The sequence below is a fragment of the Falco biarmicus genome, chromosome 1 (genome assembly GCF_023638135.1).
Source record: "Falco biarmicus isolate bFalBia1 chromosome 1, bFalBia1.pri, whole genome shotgun sequence".
In the NCBI taxonomy this organism is placed as follows: Eukaryota; Metazoa; Chordata; class Aves; order Falconiformes; family Falconidae; genus Falco; species Falco biarmicus.
Window position 1 is genome coordinate 114958678 of NC_079288.1, and position 14042 is coordinate 114972719.

General features: G+C 44.9%; 2 protein-coding genes across 6 annotated transcripts in view; one reads left to right on the forward strand and one right to left on the reverse strand.

The window, feature by feature from the left end:
• The first annotated feature begins 2837 nt into the window (after positions 1–2837).
• The window catches only part of LOC130141060 (calmegin-like), a 30535-nt gene continuing 19330 nt past the window's right edge, over positions 2838–14042 (forward strand). Inside the window, exons 1-6 of one of the 5 annotated variants that reach the window (XM_056321734.1) lie at positions 2838–2973; positions 6909–6953; positions 8311–8396; positions 8978–9153; positions 10032–10102; positions 13546–13604. In XM_056321734.1, coding sequence (XP_056177709.1) covers positions 8992–9153; positions 10032–10102; positions 13546–13604 — 292 coding nt within the window. In that variant the 5' untranslated portion in view covers positions 2838–2973; positions 6909–6953; positions 8311–8396; positions 8978–8991. Of the gene's footprint in view, positions 2974–6908; positions 6954–8310; positions 8397–8968; positions 9154–10031; positions 10103–13545; positions 13605–14042 lie in introns of all 5 variants that reach the window. The other 4 variants (XM_056321727.1, XM_056321719.1, XM_056321711.1 and 1 more) reach the window with 4 other exon arrangements.
• Positions 3134–4648, reverse strand: LOC130144542 (proline-rich protein 2-like). Its single transcript, XM_056328455.1, has one exon. It carries the CDS (start codon positions 4646–4648, stop codon positions 3134–3136), a length of 1515 nt encoding a protein of 504 aa, XP_056184430.1.

The window sequence follows — 14042 nt, forward strand, 5'->3', positions numbered from 1 at the left end:
ATTTTTTTTAAACTATCATTTATTCGCATAAATGTAAGATTCCAGAGAAATCTTTCACAGAGGGCTTACAATGAACGGTTGGAATATTAACAATTCTGCAGTAAACAGAAATCTTTAATTCTGCAAATGCTTCTAAAAGAATGTATGCGTACTTCAAGCTGCGAAGATAGTTTTCATCTGTCTTTGTTTCCTTTGGTTTCAGCTGGGACAGAGTTAATTTTCTTCTTGGTGGCTAGTGCAGCGCTGTGTTTTAGATTTGGTGTGGGAATGGTGTGGTTGGGGACTTTATGGTGTCTCAGGCCTTGCCAAAGGCGGGAGGGCTGGAGGGGTGCAGGAAATTGGGAGGGGGCACAGCCAGGACAGCTGACCCAAACTGGGCAACGAGCTTCGTGTATAAATTGGGGGTGGGGGGTGGGGTTGGCTGGGTCTGCTGATCATTGCTTGAGGAATAGGGGGAACTGGTCTGAAGTGGTGAGCAGTTGTGTTGTGCATCATTGCTTTTCTTTTTTCCCTTCCCTTTGGATTTCATTCCTCTCTCCTTTTCCCTCTTTTACATTATAACTGTTACTATTATTATTGGTTTTTTGTTTTTTATTGTATCTCAATTCTTAAACTGTTCTTAATATCAGAGTTTTACATTCCTTTCCAATTCTCCTTCTGACACCCATGGGTGAGGGGGGAACGAGCAAGCGGCTGCATGGTACTTAGTTACCAGCTGGGGTTAAACTACAACACTTGGTTTCATGATGGATTGCTCGAGAACATTAATTTTTTTTTTTTTTTTAGCTGTATTGAAGTTTCTGTAAGACTACGGTACCATTTCTCAAAAGTACATTAAATAATGTACTTTTGAATTAAGTACAATTAAGGATTTGAATTAAGGCACAGCAGATTTTCCTGATCAGCATTAGAATCATAGAATCATATGATTGAGAAATGGTGCCATAGTCCTACAGAATCTTAAACAATTAGACAGCTCTAGCTAAGCCTTAACAAGAGAAGAAATTTTGCCATTTTTCTATGACATAAATATGCACTGTGTTTAAGTTGTGAAGTTTACATTGCTCTTTGGAGCTTGTAATAATCTATGGCAAGCTTAAGTTTTGATGACACTATCAAAAGAGAAATATAATCGATGTAAGTTTTAAGCTTGTGCATCAGTTTACAGTGACCTTGGAACACTTGAAAGGCAGAATATCACAAAAAAAAAAAAAAAATGAGCATTTGGATTTACAATTCCTATTACACATTCTAATGGCAACTCCAAACCATTCTGAGTCAACAAACTAGTATGTGGTAGACATAAACGAAATGGAGGAACCTATAAAAATTATTGTAAGTTATAAATTATTCTAGGAGAGGGGGAAGCTTAGCTTAATGGTGTACAGATCGTAACTGTTAAGTCCAAAAGACAGTTTCCTCAACATGGTAAGAACTAAATAACATAAACCAGATTCTTGTGGCCTGAGCACTGACTGAAAGAGGCTGACTTATGAGTAAAAAGTAACACTTTTTCTTAAGGCTATCAACAATTTTTGGATTTCCTTCCTTCTCATCTTCCACAGACCCACAGTTCATTGGCCATAGAAAGAAAAACTCTGTGTATGTGCCTTAATAGAATTTCTTGGGCAGTGAAATCTGCCCACATTGGAGGGGATGGCTGGTACTGCAATGATACATTTGGCTGCCTGAAAGTGTACTTTTTAAAAGCAGTCTGTCTTCTGTGAAGAGCTGCGGATGCACCCTTTGAAGAGATTCAACAGTAAGAATGAAAGGCAGTGGCAGTAGTTATATGGTTCATCTCACAAGTACTGGCATCATGCTTGGTGTCCCCAACAAACGTCAAGCTTGAAATGAGGACGGCAGCCCCTACAGCCTTTGGCTAGGAGGCTCTGACGTTGTGAGTCACCAAGTGACACAGTGTCACATACAAATATACCAATCCCTGACCCAGTTTGTCAGCAGCTGGGCAAATAGAACAACTTCTGTGTTCCTCCTGATCCCTCAAGGAATCGCTTTTGTCCCAGCCCTCTCCTGCACGTTTTGAGTATCGGTGCTGTGAGTGATGTTTTAAATGCTCATAAATTGTGCCCTGCCCAAAGTGTAAAGGTACAACTTGACTCAAGCCAGGAATCACCTCAGAGTAGCAGGCCTGGGCAAGGTTTTCCAAAACTCAGGAACTGAAGCAGTACCTAGTGATCCTTCAAGTGCAGACTGGATCACCAGGCTGTGTCTCCAATTGTAATAAAGGGTGATGTTAATTTGAGCTAAATCACTCCAACTAGAGATGCAGAAAAAGCCCTTTTTTTCTCATCACTGACCACAGCATGGTAACACCACGCGTAAACATCATGTCCCACTGGCTGTGGCCCTCACATCCGAAAGTCCTGTCACCAGAGTCCATCTTAACTGCTTCATGTTGGAGCACACCCCACCCCCCCGAATCACGTCAAACCCAGCGTGACCGAATCTTTCCCTCACAGCGGGGCCCGGTGCTGGCCCCAAGGTCGGGGAGGAGACAGACTCGGGGGAAGGGGCGGGGGGAGCAATCCCGCTCCCGCACCCGGAGTTCGCCCGCCCAACGGCGTCGCGGCGGCGAGGCCGAGGAGCGGCCTGGGGCGGTGCTGCGGGGCGATTGGCTCGGGCACCACGTGCGGGGAGGCTGTCATCCCCGGGCGAGGTCGCGATTGGTGCATGCCGCACGGAGGGCGTTCGCGATTGGTGGGGCTACCTGCCCGTCGTTTCCGCCCACACGCCTCCCGCGGCGCCCAGTCGTGGTGGCGATCCGCGGGCGGATTGGGCAGTGCTGCGCTTACTGCGCTCTGATTGGCTGAGGCGGCGCAGCGCCAGCACCTGTTGCTCGGCGGCCGAGGCTCTGAGAGCGGTGGGGGTTTGTGCGCATGCGCTGCCCGTTAACGCTCCGGACAGGCGGCAGGGCTCGGCCAGCGGGACGCGGAGCGCATCCCGCCGCAGGTAGCGCGCCTGCCGCGGGGAGGGGATGTGCTGGGCCCGCCGCGGGGGCCGGTCCTCGGCGCCGGGCGGCCACTGTCTGCGTGGCGGTGTTGGATAACTGGGGCGGGGGGGGGCACGGCGGCCGGCCGGGCCCGCGGCGGTGGGCCCCTGCAGCGCCCGTTCACTCGCCGCTGCCCGGCTGGTGCGAGGGCGGGTCGCCGCCGGCGCGCCGCGTGTGGAGGTGGGGCCTCCCGCCCTTCAGCGTGCGTGTTCTCCCCCTCCCGTGGGGGGTCCTCTGGCGCCGGCCGTTACCGTCCGTTAGGCTGCACACGGTGGGGAGGGGGGAGCTGTAGCGCCCCCAGCCCGCCCGCCCCTCCTGGCCGGCGGCGGGGCCGTGGGAGCGGGTGGGTCGGGACCCTGGGGGTGGGTTTCGGGGAGGGAGGTTGAGGGCCTTGGGGGGTTGGGGGTCGTGTGTGTGTGTGGGGGCCGGTCGGGGCCGCGGCGGTGGGTTTGGCGGGGGCCGGTCGGGGCCGCGGCGGTGGGTTTGGCGGGGGCCGGTCGGGGCCGCGGCGGTGGGTTTGGCGGGGGCCGGTCGGGGCCGCGGCGGTGGGTTTGGCGGGGGCCGGTCGGGGCCGCGGCGGTGGGTTTGGCGGGGGCCGGTCGGGGCCGCGGCGGTGGGTTTGGCGGGGGCCGGTCGGGGCCGCGGCGGTGGGTTTGGCGGGGGCCGGTCGGGGCCGCGGCGGTGGGTTTGGCGGGGGCCGGTCGGGGCCGCGGCGGTGGGTTTGGCGGGGGCCGGTCGGGGCCGCGGCGGTGGGTTTGGCGGGGGCCGGTCGGGGCCGCGGCGGTGGGTTTGGCGGGGGCCGGTCGGGGCCGCGGCGGTGGGTTTGGCGGGGGCCGGTCGGGGCCGCGGCGGTGGGTTTGGCGGGGGCCGGTCGGGGCCGCGGCGGTGGGTTTGGCGGGGGCCGGTCGGGGCCGCGGCGGTGGGTTTGGCGGGGGCCGGTCGGGGCCGCGGCGGTGGGTTTGGCGGGGGCCGGGGTCGCTCCTGCGGCGGTGCCCGAGGCGAGCCGCCCCGCGGGGGCCGGGGTCGCTCCTGCGGCGGTGCCCGAGGCGAGCCGCCCCGCGGGGGCCGGGGTCGCTCCTGCGGCGGTGCCCGAGGCGAGCCGCCCCGCGGGGGCCGGGGTCGCTCCTGCGGCGGTGCCCGAGGCGAGCCGCCCCGCGGGGGCCGGGGTCGCTCCTGCGGCGGTGCCCGAGGCGAGCCGCCCCGCGGGGGCCGGGGTCGCTCCTGCGGCGGTGCCCGAGGCGAGCCGCCCCGCGGGGGCCGGGGTCGCTCCTGCGGCGGTGCCCGAGGCGAGCCGCCCCGCGGGGGCCGGGGTCGCTCCTGCGGCGGTGCCCGAGGCGAGCCGCCCCGCGGGGGCCGGGGTCGCTCCTGCGGCGGTGCCCGAGGCGAGCCGCCCCGCGGGGGCCGGGGTCGCTCCTGCGGCGGTGCCCGAGGCGAGCCGCCCCGCGGGGGCCGGGGTCGCTCCTGCGGCGGTGCCCGAGGCGAGCCGCCCCGCGGGGGCCGGGGTCGCTCCTGCGGCGGTGCCCGAGGCGAGCCGCCCCGCGGGGGCCGGGGTCGCTCCTGCGGCGCTGCGGACCCTCCCTCCGTGGTCTTTCGAGAAGCGGGCTCCGTATGACATGCGGGAAACTGGTTTGTCATGGGCGCTGCCTGAACACTGAGTGGCTGCTTGATGCAAACTTTTGTTTTCCTTTTTTAATAACGTTTTCCTGGAGGTTTTAGTCAAGCTGACTCTAGCAATAAAATAGCTTGAAAAAGCACCTGCACGACGGCAGCGTTGTGTCTTGAGTAATTGCTAAATTATGCATTTAGTATTCACTTCAGTAAGTGGGTTTAACACTTTAGCAAAAGATAGTATAATTTTCACACAAAATAAAAAATAGAAAGTTGTGTAAGAACTCCTGGGTGCTTTTTGTGAAGCAGTTTTAGTTTTAGATGGATGTTGTCCTTGGTGAGGTTGATGCCGGTGCAGCTGTATAGGGGAGTAATAAGGCAGCACATGATCATGGATGGAAGAAGGGAAAACCCCCCTATTTTCTGTTGCCCTGGATGGAATTGATTTGTGGCCATAGGAGAAGCCCATGTGTTGCTACTGGGTACAGATGGTACTGGATGCAGGAGCTTTAGACCTCTGAGAGAGAAAGGCTGTTAACAGCAGTCTGATTTCCTTTCTGCTTGAGAATGCAGAACTGAGTGTTTCATGAAAAAGGCAGGGCTCCCTTCAAAGTCCAGGGAAAGGTTAGTAATAATCTAAAGGATCCTGACCTCTGCATAGTTCTGCATCAAGTAGAATGACAATGACATTAATGTAATAGCATGTGTAGAATATTCAAAAGATCGTGGTGCAGAGGTCTGAAGATTGATGTACTTGTGGTGTTCAACCATCTGCAGAAATGAAGTCATTCAGGTGGGAAGGGTCCCCAGGAAGTCTGTGCTCCAATGTGCTGGACCACGGCAGGCTCAGCTTTGATGCCAGTTCAGGTTGCTCGGAGCTTTATTCCTTTGGTCTTGGAAAACCCTGAGGACTGTGACTAGGCAGCCTGTACCACAGCTTCCCTGCTCTCATGGGGAAAAGAATTTCTAATAGTCTAGTCAGAATATTTTTTCAGTTTATGCCTGTTGTCTTTCCTAAATACTAGTATGTGTCTCAGAAACTGTGACTCATTAATTTAGGTGCAATAGTATGCTGATGTTGCAGCATGGTGGCTGGTCCCAAGAGCATGCTTTGCAGTAGTACTGCTGGCTCAGATGTCTCTTCTGGTGTGTCAAAAGTTCTGTAGTTACCTGTATCCCCATGGTAAAGAGCGACCAAGCCATGCAGTAATTAAGTTTAAAAATTACAGGTCTGAAGTGAAACATATTGACAATTCCATCAATATATACATAGAGAGCAAGCAGAATGTAAGCTGCCCATCCCAAAAGGAATGATTTGGAATCCTGTTTTGGAGGTGCAATTATTGGATGAATTTCTGTGACTCAGTTTCTGTGATTACAGCTTTGAAATCTGAAGAAAGCTATCCAGTTCTCTCATGGGTCATGCTATAACTATTATCATGTTCCTAATTGAAACTGCTGTCAAGATGTATGGTTTTGCAATTACCTATTTGCTGTAGCTCCGTGAAAGATGGTTTGGAAGTCCCTGGTCTTTGGCATTTAGCCAGTACTGCTAGTGAACATGGTCGTCGTTTGTGTGAGTGCCATAGACTGGGATAACTTGTTCTCTTCTGCTGAGGAACTTCTGACAGTGGGGATGGTTTCGCCTTGTTTTTATGGTCACCTTAGGAAAGAATAAGAGAAGTTTTTCATAGGCCTTCATGTGTTAATTATGAAAGTTCAGTAGGGTGTAAAGACAAATGTGTAGTGTGAAGTTCTGTTTCGAATCTTCAGCTTAGTTGATAGATTTATTGGACGTTCTAAGACTGTAGTGCTGGCAGAGTTCACAAAAGTAAAAGATGTAATGGTCTTGTTTAAAACCATCTTTGCCTGGCAATTTAGTGATAACTGTAATTGTTCTTGGTGATGTATTTCAGTGTTTCTGGGATTATTTTAAAAGTGTTTAAAAGTTAAAGGTGAAAAAGCGTGCCTTCTCTTCTTGAAGGGAAAAGTAAGAGTTGCAATAGAAGACTAAAGGAAATTAGGAGTGTCCTAGGCTAGGGTCAGGGAGTAGTCATAAGACTTGGTGTGAACGAAGTGAAAGCATCAGTAGTTTCGGAAGGGAACTGTGGGAAAGGTGAGTACTAGTCTGATTTCTTGGATGCCCTTGCTAGTGTGTGTATGGAACAAAAGTAGATGGGGCCAATTACAGTAAAATTACAGCTATGTAAGTGAAAGGCATTTTGGATTGTCAAAATACACTTGAAATATATTGACCAAGAAAGATGTATCTCTTCATCTGCTTTAGGAGAAGAGGAGGAGACCACCTGTGTGACAAACTAGCTAAAGTAAGGTAGGCAAAATTTTATGCTAAGAAAGCAAGTCTAATACCTGGTTAATATATAGCACTTTAGCTAAGAGCTAAGGAGGCCCAGAAGGCATTGATATGACGTTCTTCAACTGTTTGTCCTAATATGATTAAGAACAAGAAAATGGGGATTGTAGAACTAACTGTGATAACCTCCAGACAATGGAGTTCAAAAGTGCACCGTAAGATTGAATGCTCATGTATGATAAATTGAAAGACTTGAAGTCTTCAGGGCAGGATTGTTTGAAGTTCTAGAATTGGCCAAGGAAGTGCATGAATTAACAGTATCTGCAGTATTTAAAATTTTTTAAAAAACCTAAACCCAAAAAAACTACTGAAACTTGCAGATAACTTTTGAGATGCATCACTGTGTTAATAACTGAAAAAAAGAGGGAACTATATAGACTTGCCACCCTCAAGTGAAATGCACAGCAGGGTGGAAAGTCCCACAACATGTGGTAGGGATTGTAGTTAATAGTGGGGGAGAAAAAAAGAATGGTAATTAATTTAGTTTTATGGAAAATAGGTGTTTGTCCCAAGAAAGGAAGCTTTTGATGATTTCCTGATGCTGACATAGTGTTAGTGTGTGAAACACTTCAGTTCTTTATGATACTTCTAGGTTTTGGCTGTAAGTATAATCAGTGCAGTCAATATCAAATTAATAGATCTTAAATAAGGAAAAATAATTAGTTTTCTTCTTGGATGCTTGTAGTACAGTCATGCTGGGATGTGGGGTATTTTAGCCCTGATACTGTTTGATCTCTATATGTGTTGCGTGATAGAACTTGCAGGTGTTATAAATTGAATGATTAGTAATTATTGGTGAAACTTGAATGTTTGAATTGCTCAGCAAATCTGATAAAGCCAGGAAGAATGAAGGTGACTCACACTTCCAGTATAAGGTGGTGTCTTGAATTTCTGGGATATTTAGGGTTGTAGAGTTAATTTAATCTCTAAAGAGTGATGAAACAACTAAGAGGGTGACTGCTTTCTCAGGTGCAGAAAGCACCTCAGTAGCAGCATAATGAAAGGTTTGGAAATGTCTCACAATAGCAAACTAAATACCAGTATTCGTCTATCTTTTTAAACTTATTGTGGATAGAAATTAGTAAGAACCAAAGGATAAATACCTGTGCAGTGGTATCTAGAATCTGTCTTCCTTCTATTTCCAAATTCAGACAAAACCAGATTCAGAAACAAGCATTTTTGGCAGGACCATTGAGGAAACTTGTGCTTGATACTGCATTGCTCCAAACCACTGGATGTTCTAATATAAAACTGGTTTTGTATGTTACAGATGTGAAGCAAAACATACTGGGCAAAATCTTTTCTTTTTCGCCAGCAGGTCAGATCGAGAGGCTGGGGTCGTTAACTGCTATCGATAGTCACACAGACTAAAGATTTTTTGGTTTCCCTGATCTTAGAAAGGTATTTGCATTTAAGCTGAAACTTTTGCTGGTTGAATAATTTTAAAATGTTTTCTGAAACAATCTTATACTTTCTTTTGACAGTTTCAGCTGGAGTTGCTATAAACTCTGCACTCTTATAAAGACAGACAGTGGAAGAAGAGCCAGATACAAATGAGTAATTCTGGCAGTAGATGTGTCCTAAATCTATCCATTTTATTGTCCCTAATGAAAAGGGATGTTATTTTTGCTACATTATAGAGACTGATCAAATTTGATTACTTATTCAGCTTGTTAAGGAATGAGAAAAATAAGAGCAGTCTTACCTAGTTCTTAAAAACACATATATACTGCAGTCAGATTCACTCTTGGTATGAATGATGTGGCAAGATAAGAGAACAGGCTACAAGCACTCCTGGAGGGACAACAGGAAGGGAAAAAGTCAGGGCTGTGTAGTAAGAACTTTTCCAAATTAAGATATAGCACTATACTAAAATACTATACTGACAACGCTTTATGATCTTTATTTCTTACTGTAGATAGTCTGGAGTAAAATTGTAATAGTATTGATAATGTCCTTGTGATGATATTTAAAACTTTCAGTTCATATAACCAGGATGCACTTCCAGTGGGATTGGCTGTGCTTGGGTGTCCTGATAATTAGCTCAGTGACTGCAGAAACTGAAAACAAAGAAAACCTGGATGCAGATGTTGAAGTGGAGGATTTTGACAAGCAGTCTCAAGAAGCTGATGTCGACAGAGATAAATCTGCCTTAGAGGTAAGATTACGGAAGTCTTTAACTAAAGCTTGTTTAATTATAAGATACACAGTTATAACTAGTAGAGAAATTGGTGGACAAATGCATTTTTAAAAAAAGCAAGTTAATATGCAGCTGACAATTGAGTGGGTTAAACCCATCAGCCAGAGTTTTTTAGTTGCTGTGTGTGATGTGTAAGACAGGCTTAAAGAATGACTGTAATATGCCAATGTGTAAAATAGATCTGCCTGTGGTAAATAGTCATAAAGAAGGTTTCGCTAGTCTGTGCTTCAATCTAGGTGCCAGAACCTTTTGTTGTAAATCCTAACATGCCATTTCTAGAGAAGAAAGCAGAAAGAATCTTGGTCTTACTGGTGTTTTGACTTTAGGCCAGTTTCTTGATTTCATCTGTCACAGCTGCCTTTTGACACTGTCTTTATTCCCAGAAAATCTTTCTGCATTTATTATCCTGTACTTCATAAGTTATTTTTTTCAACTTTTCCTTTTTAATATGTAGCCCAGCTGTGATGTGCCAAGTAGACAGGAAAACAGAAGGATGGAAAACCCATACAGAAAGAAGTAGGGAGGAAGCAGAGTACTGGTGCAAGTTCAGTAAATTTTCAGGGTGTTTGTTACACATAAGATGTTATTAGCTTTGAACACGGGAAGCAATTTTTAAAATTCACAGATGTGAAATTGCTCACTGTTAGAGGGATGCGGCCAGACTGTAGAAATGAGAGGAGTTGGGGACAGGGAAAATTGTTTTATGCTGCTAGGTATTTCTAACGAACGAAATCTGGTGGTCTGTCTGGGTGGGCTACTTTTGGAGGTATGATAGTGTATTGCAAATGGAAAAATTGTAATTTAGGTTAGTGTGTATGTTTGTACATGTCTTTTAGGTTGTGTACCAGACTCCAAAGCCAACTGGGGAAGTGTATTTTACAGAAACCTTTGATGGAGTATTGACTGGGTAAGTTTAAAGTTATAAGGCATAAACTTTTACTTTCGGCAGTTTAACTTACAGTGGCAGGACTGACTTTGTATTAATTTTTTGCTAGTATCTTTACAAAAGTTAAGTTTTACAGGGGTTAGAATTGGAAAGGCTGGTAATACTTGCTCCAAATACATCATAATGTTAAGCTGGACAGGTAACATTTCAGGTATGTTGCTATTTTTTGTGTTTTAAGGAAGCTTGTAATAAACTCTACGTTAATCAACATAAAGAAATATAATTTAAAGATTTAGCCAGTTCAGGTAGCTGCAAGGTGAAGTGCATAGCTATTACACTGCAGTAGCAAACTCTTTCTGCTTATTTATGTGTAAGAGGGCAGTGTCTTCAGCATTGTAGCTAAGTTTTTTTTTAGTGGGTTTTTTTATTTATTGTATTACTTCCCATACTCAATAAGTATTATATATTTGAGACTACTGAAGTATTTTCTAGGTAGTTTGACCTTACTGCATTGACATTTTAGAATAATCTTCAGGTTTATCTCACAATTCTTAAGCCAGACATTTTTGTCTTGTCTGTATCTTACAAGTTTTCTTCCAACAGTATGGCAGTGTAAGGTGTAACTTGTACTCTGGGTGATCTGTGTTGCTCAATGAAAACCTGTGTGTTGTGAGCTATAGTCAGTTGCCACTGATGCACTGTCAATAAGAGTGAATATAATCTATTATTTTCTGTTTCTGGAATAGACTTACTACTTTTAGGTGGGAAACAGCTTGGCTTTCAGTCCTCTTTCTAGCTCAGATGTAAAGAGTGTAGAATACCAGTGAAAAACAAATGAGTACCATGTAAATGTGATCTGTATGATCGCTGACTTTTCTTTTTTGAATCAAACCAGATTAGTATGCTGTTACTGGCTCAAGTTAAGTAAGTGTGTATCCAGGCAGAATCTGTGAATACAGTAGAAATCTCTTTAATAAGAGCTGGTGTGATGAGTTGTTACGAGTACTTTCTTACTATGAAAAAAGCTCTTAAAATATGAAAGTAAGTCTCTCTTCTAATGACAAGCCAGACCTTGTCATTGGTATATTTTTTCCTGGGTTTTTTTTTTTTGCTGTTGAACAAAAGACCCATCTCCTTGATTTGTGAACAATCATGGGAAAAGGTGTTTTCCTATGTTACTAAAATCAATGGAACTACTAACTCTCCTATGAAGATCCAGACATAGAGGTGAAAGGAGATGCAATGTGATATATTCATTGTGATAGAACTTAAAGCTGCCTATATTTTACCTCCTGTCAGAAGACTAAGATCCAACTACTGTAGGAGTGAGGTTTTACAATCCTAAGACGTTTATGTCTGTTGAGGATGCACTAGTTAAACTGTAAACAAAATAGCATGGTAACAAGCACCAGTAGCTTCTGTAAGATAGAATCTTACTCCCTTTTCCAGTTGTTTCTGAACTGTTCTCTGCTGTAGAGTTACAGGGAACTTCAGGCCACTGAACATTAGCCTGTCATTACTCACATTATGTTTTTTCGTGTTCTTTTATTTTAGATATATATTTAGATCAGATGTAGAAGGACAATAAGTTAACAAGCTCCTGTCTTCAATGTATCACTTGTCTTAATGTTACTTCTAAATATTAAGAAGTGCAATACAAAAGCAGTACCAATGATGACAGGAAAATTATAAAATAGAAGAGGTTGTAAGTGGTGTTTAAAAAGAAACACCAAACAACTGAAAACCTTGATTAACAAATGCAAAAACCTAACTGGGGTACTTGAATGATATAATTTATCTCAGTTTCTAGTTTTGTGTCATCTGTTCAAAGATTAGTCGCCTTACTAAATCTAATACTACAAGCTTCAGCTACAGTGCTTGGGATTTTTGGTCTAGCTGTACATAATTTACATAACAATACCAAGTATGGAAGTATGAGAAAGTAAGCAGCATGTTGCCTTTCTTCCCTAAAATTAGGGAAAAGTGTACATATAAATTGACTAGGTAAATCACCGGAAAAGAAATTATTTCTTGAGAATGGGCCCTGAAAATCTGCATGACTTGTAGAGTTGTTTTATTTCCTCGTTGGTCAGTCTTCTGGTAGACCAAGGCTCTAGTTTGCCATTTATACTGTGAAGTTTTCCCAGTATTTCTGTTAACAGTGAACAAATCTGACTGAAATTCAAGGCAGACAAGATAAAGATTCATCCCTGAAACAGTCTATGCAGAGGATAGTTCAGAATGAATGAAAATAGTGCTTTACAGAAGTAAGCATGAGAATGTAGTATTGTAGTTGGTACAATGAAGAGTTCAGTGACAGTGTTGGCTTAAGATATTCCTATGCATGGCTCAGGATAGAACCACTGTATGACCAGATGAGTGGACTGCCTTTTTTTTTTTTTTTTTCCTTTTTACTTCTCTGCTCCAGATGAATGCTTGTATGTAGGGTATGTGCTTATCCCCTTAATATGATAAGCTGAGTTTGCCTTGTTCGTACTATCAAGGAGGTCAGGAATTTGTTGCCCTGTTGGGATCCCTGTTGGAATCTGTTCAGTCCATAATTACATTTGTGATATTGCCGCGACTGAGAGACGGGATGCAGCTTGATGCAAGCAAATGTCACTTTAATTAGCCTAATATCATGATTATATACACACAAGCAATTGTTACATCTTATTCTGATTGGTCAAAAAACTTGCTTATTCTATAACTGTGTGGCAGCTCGTGTGGAGATCTCTTGCTATTTAGCAATTCAGCAATAGTTAAAGATAACAATGTCTGCAGTTCTCGCACCACGTCCTTGAGTAAGCTGACAAACAGACCGCCTTATTCCTTGTGTAGTCTCAGCTCGATACTTAGTCCCTGTTTCTATACCCTTCAGTAACTTCTCATGTCCCTTATCACCAGGGCTTGTGACCCACAAGCTCGAGCACATTCCTTTCAACTAACTGGTTGTTACTTGTGGTCCTGCTTTCCAGGCCCCCTCCTGCATCATATGGACACTTTTGCCTCTTCCTTTCATCCTCTGCTATGCGTGTGTACTGTTACTGTCAGTTAGTGTTAAGGTTTCTTTGGGTAATTTTTTTCCTTATCATATTGAAGGTTTTACACTTGAACCGTGCTATTACCCATGTATTTTTGATATTTTATGCTTATGCAATATTGTTACATTCTGCCAAACTCAGCTTGTATGTAAAACTGAAGTTTATTGAGAACAACTGAATGACTTTAGAGTTGTAACTGTATATTCATCTATAGTCTTAGGAAGTATTTTGAAATGCTATTTTAGACTAATATATTTTAATTTTTCTTTCCATGTTCTTTGAACTAAACTAAGTTCCATGATGCTGAGTGTCAAAATCATCATCACAGGTTCACAGCCTAGAAGCAAAAGCTGGTTTTCCTGTGCTTGTTAAATAATACAGCATTACACAGCTCAGTAACTGCTACGCTTCTTGTTTTAGGTGGGTGTTGTCTAAAACCAAGAAAGAAGACACGGATGATAACATTGCTAAATACGATGGTAAGTGGTTTTAATGTTTACTTCCACTACATAATTTCTGTTGTTCTGTTGTTCTTTGAGAAGTAATTACCCCTTACACTGAACTTATCTTTGAAATCTGAGATTACATGGGTCAGAAGTGTTAGTTTGTGTAACAACTGTTATCCTGAAACTAAGATGTGAAATGTTGCTTGTTGGGTTACTTAGCGTGAAGATAATTTTTTTGTCATCCCAACAACCTGTTGCAATGAGTCATACCAGAATACCCTCTGGCATCTGAGTGCTCAGTGTGGATTGTTTATGAATAGTGCTTCTTGAGAATGCCTTCTCTGAAAGCATCAGAGAGATTTACCGCTTTGTTTTCAGCTGTTAAACACGTTTCTAAAGCAGCACGTTCCATGTTGCTGCGTCTGTCCTACTGATTCACGGGTTGGTCTCCCAGTCTGGCTTCTGAAACAA

Coding starts and splice junctions, on each gene's coding strand:
- LOC130144542 (XM_056328455.1), bottom strand. CDS start 4,648: ATGACAAACCAGTTTCCCGCATGTCATACGGAGCCCGCTTCTCGAAAG.